At 38.2% G+C, this 4,468-nt stretch overlaps 1 protein-coding gene across 2 annotated transcripts in view; it reads left to right on the forward strand.

The window, feature by feature from the left end:
* The window catches only part of PTGDR (prostaglandin D2 receptor), a 9,997-nt gene extending 7,354 nt beyond the window's left edge, over window positions 1–2,643 (forward strand). The window contains exons 2-3 of one of the 2 annotated variants that reach the window (XM_073894872.1): window positions 708–971; window positions 1,722–2,643. In XM_073894872.1, the coding sequence (XP_073750973.1) occupies window positions 708–947 (240 nt within the window). In that variant the 3' untranslated portion in view covers window positions 948–971; window positions 1,722–2,643. Of the gene's footprint in view, window positions 1–707 lie in introns of both variants that reach the window. The other variant, XM_025870515.2, reaches the window with a different exon arrangement.
* Window positions 2,644–4,468: the final 1,825 nt, after the last annotated feature.

A 4,468-nucleotide genomic window follows, 5' to 3' on the forward strand; every position in this document is an offset into this window, starting at 1 on the left:
TGTGTGTGTGTGTGTGTGTGTGTGTGTGTGTGTGTGTGTGTGTGTGTGTTCTAGTCTGAAAAGAGGGCATCAACCACAGTAAGGGTAATAACCATCTATCCTAAGAATAAGCAATTCACAGGAGTTAAACAAGTCCTTTTCTAAGTCTCCTCCAGTCCTCTCACTGGAGTATTTCCTGTCTCCTCACATTGATTAAAATTTCTGTATCATTGTTGTCTCCATATACATGGCGTCTCACCAAGTAAGGCTTATTTCTGGGCTAATAAGAGGACAGGAAGCAGTCAGAAGAAAGAAAGGATAATTGGAGGAAAGAGAACCTCTGTGTTTATGGGAGTGTGCTGACCCTGTTCATAAGAGATTCAGTGGATTGGATTGGCCCCACCTCAACTCTTCCTCTGCGTGGAGGGACCTGGAGACTCCAGCCCTGCAGCCTCACAGCAGGCAGAACAGCCTCCAGGGACTGAGACCCGGGCTCCCAGGAGTACCCCACTTCCACTGAGCCTTCAGCTCAGCCCTGCACCTGCTCGGCTCCTCACTCGCCCCCATTCGCAGCAGTGGCCTTTGCGGCTTATACATTTACCAAAAACGAATCTTCCAAGCCAAGCTGCCACGTTCATAAGAAATTAATGTTTCGAAAGTAAGGTAAGTGCATTTATTTCTGTCATCAACCTTTCAATATCATAATGGGATGTTTTTCTTTAAAACAGTATCGCGCTTACTATGGAGCATTTAAAACTGTCCATGAGAAAGAGGGAACCTCTGAAGAAATGGAAGACCTCCGAGCCTTGCGTTTTCTATCTGTAATCTCCATTGTGGACCCTTGGATTTTCATAATTTTCAGAACACCAGTATTTCGGATGTTTTTTCACAAGATTTTCATAAGGCCTCTTATGTACAGAAATTGGCCCAGCAATTCCTGTCAAACTAACATGGAGTCCAGTCTGTGACACTGTTTTACCACCCAGTCTCTGGTAAGCTGAGGAGTATGTTACATTTTCTGTCAAAGAACCATGTTAAAAAAAAAACCAAAAACCTTACATTTTAAAAGTTATCTCCTATAACAAAACATCTAAATGTATTTTCAAAACTATTTGATAACATCTTTAACAATGTGCAGTCACTCTATATTCATGAGCCAGTACAGTAGATGTTTTCATTTCGACTTGTTAACAACAACTACAATTTCATATATTGTAACCAATGTTAAAAGTCTTAAAGTGATGATAGGATGATATTAATTGTTCCAACGTTTGTGCTTGGTGTCCCTAATTTGTTAGAGAGGTCTAGAGACCTCTGGTGTCCCTAATTTTTTAGAGAGGTCTAGAGACCTCTGGGTCTTTATTCAAAGCCAACAGAAACACCACTGTTTACAATTATGTGATGTGTGTTCTTAAAATTTCTGACCCTATTCATTTCTAGTGAAACCTGATTTGTTGACTCTGTATTGTAATAGCCTGAATTATAGATGCTCCACAGAGAAATGAGATGGGGAATACAGCCAGGTCAGGGTTTGGAGAGACCTTCCCCAGCCGCCCTCTGGAGGCTCATGTGGGGAGGCGGTCTATAAATAAGTAGACACAGACAAGGTGTGACTATGGTCCACAACCCAGAAAAGAAAAATTAGTTTTTATCTTTTGGAGTCTAGTTTCTTGTGTGTTAAGGTATCAAAATTTGGGAGTGGGTTACAAAATGTTTCAATTTTTGGAAATTTCATTTTATAGGTTTATCATATTGATGGATTCTTTGCAGGAGGGATTTATGCTTCTTTGAAAAACAGGGATGTATGACTTACCAGAGAGTCATGTTTACTGCATATGGCTGTGTGAAGCAGCAGGGCATTCAGCACAGAGCAAAGCCCACCCAGACTCAGCCAACCTCAACTGATGATGATAGCAACAATCTTAACATCTACCTGTTAACAGCCACATTCTGCTCTTTGTGGAAACCGTAAGATCATGTTGAGGTTCCTGAGAGCTATGCTTTCAAAACTAGAGTAGGATGTGGCTCAGATGGAGCACAAGTGAGCATTTAATTGTACATTTAAATGTTTACAAAGGTTAGCGACACTACGGCCAAAAGGGAGAAGTGGGGAAGATACAGCTGCAGCTAATAAACCAAACAAGAAACTCTAAGCCCAGTTTGTAGGGCTTTCACCTTTGGTAAAAGAACACGTGGGGCATGTTAGAGACGTTTCAGCCCCTCTGGGGTCCCTTTGTACCCCAGCACACTCAGACTCTGAGCTGGAGAGCGGCTACATTTGAATAGTCCCCGGACCCCCACTCAGCCACCCCTTCCAAAGACAAGAATATTTGCCTTATTTTCAGCTTAGCAGCAACCCCATTTTTCACCTCTGGTTTGTCTCACAGATGTAGTAACTTGGATATATATGTGTATTTTTTGTGTGTGTGGTATAGCAAAACTGTGAAATGGCCAAGTCAGGAATATACAAGCTGTAATTTTAGAGTATCACATGACAAAAATGTATTTGTTTTCAAGTTTAACTTTCATTTATGTATTTAATATGTAAATATGTGTTCTATGGTCAGAGGAAGTGCCTCTTTTTTGTGTGTTTTCCTTTTGGAAGGTAACCTATGGTAACTGTCAAGCTATCAGATGAATCAATAAAAATAATTTTATAGTATCTTGCAGGGGAAGTTTCTTTAAATGAAAGAAACGTGTTTATCTTTCTTTTTTGAATAAACAGTTGCCAGTAGTATTTCATTCTCTAGCGGTTTAACAGTATGAATTTTTATATGCTCTTCTATTCGCATTTATATTACTCTAAACAAGTTTGTGTAGCTTTATCCAAGGAATTTAGTGATCCTTTCTGTTAAATACAAAATGTACATTATACCGTCCTGATGAAATCCATGTGAAGTTAGATCTTTTATTTATTTTCATTTATTCATTGGATCATTAAATAAGTCTTCATTGACTCATACCTTGTGCCAGGCAATTGGTTAGGTGCTGAGGAAAAGAATACATAAGACTCAGCTCTGGCCCAGGAGTTTCTCATTGTCGAGTGTACAGCAGAGTACAGAAGTCCCAGGAGTAAATGTGCACACACAGTCCACAGGAGAGGTGAACTAGGGGCTGTATGTAGGATATCAGGAGAACTTCACAGTGACAAGATGCTTAAGTCAACTATTGAAAACAAGTAGCAAGTTTGACTCTGGCTGAAAGACCCCAAGAGATAGTTTACGAAAGAGGAACTACATATGGTTAATAATGTAGAAAAATTTCTAGCCTAATCAAAGAAATGCACAATTAAAATCAAATTATCAAGGACGATACCCCCAAAATTTGAGTCTCAATAACAGAGAGGCTGTTAGTAAGAGGAAGATGACTGGTGACTTTATTAATTTGACCCCCTTTTCTCAATAGTAACCGACAGCACATAACAAGAATCTAAAAGTGTTCTTTTCTACCATTCCAGTAATCCCACTCTAGAATTCTCTAGAATAATCAGAGGAGCTGTCTTAGTTATGTGCTAAACTCTTCTTTGTAGCATTATTTATAATAGGAAAAATATGAAAAGGAAACCACCTAAAGACCAGAACAAAGGTTAAAACAAACTCTTCAGAAATACTATACAGTTGGCCTTTAAACAACACAGGTTTGAACTGAGCCGGTCCAGTGATTTGTGGATTCCTTTTCAACAAATATATTGGAAAAATGTTTGGAGATTTGCAACAATTTGGAAAAAGTCACAGACGAACTGTGTAGACTAGAAATACAAAAAAATTTAAGAAAAAGTTATTGTAATAATACAGTATGTAACATGTATAGCATACAAAATATGTGTTAAGTGACTCTTCATTTATCTGTAAGGCTTCCAGTCAACAGTAGGCTATTAGTAGTTAAGTTTTTGGGGTGTCAAAAGTTACATGCGAGTTTTTGATTATAGGGGTAGAGTTGGTGACCCTAACCCCTTGGGTTCAAGGATCAATTGTTTACACACACACAAACAGAATTATGTAGCCATTAGAAAAAGATGTTTCAAATAATTTATAAAAGTTGAGAAAGAATCTTATAATGTTATATTAGATGAAAAAAGCATGGTACAAACTTTTAAGGTATGATCCATAAATATATATGCATAGAAAATACCTGGAAAAAAATCAAAGAATCAGAATGTGAACCACAGTTAACATTTTAATATGGACTTTCCCCCTAATTCTTTGCATTTTCCAAGTTTTAAATTAAGTCCATGTTTCTTTTACATAAAATTATTTTTTAAAAGAATGACTAGAAATTGACCAGGCAAACATGGGGGAAAGGCATAAAGGAAAAGCTTTCTAGTCTAAAAGAATAGTATGTACAAAGCCATACAGGAATAAAGGAGTGTGGCATGTCCAGGCTTAGTAGCTCCATTTGGCAGAAGCTTGGGAAATGTGATCAAAGGTGGCAAAAAAGCTGAAAAGAGAGGTTTCATAGCATATAGAATGTTGGGTGCAGTGGTGGAAGG

The sequence above is a fragment of the Callorhinus ursinus genome, unplaced genomic scaffold (assembly GCF_003265705.2).
Source record: "Callorhinus ursinus isolate GAN/ISIS: 27379988/994484 unplaced genomic scaffold, GSC_fseal_2.0 scaffold8, whole genome shotgun sequence".
NCBI lineage: Eukaryota > Metazoa > Chordata > Mammalia > Carnivora > Otariidae > Callorhinus > Callorhinus ursinus.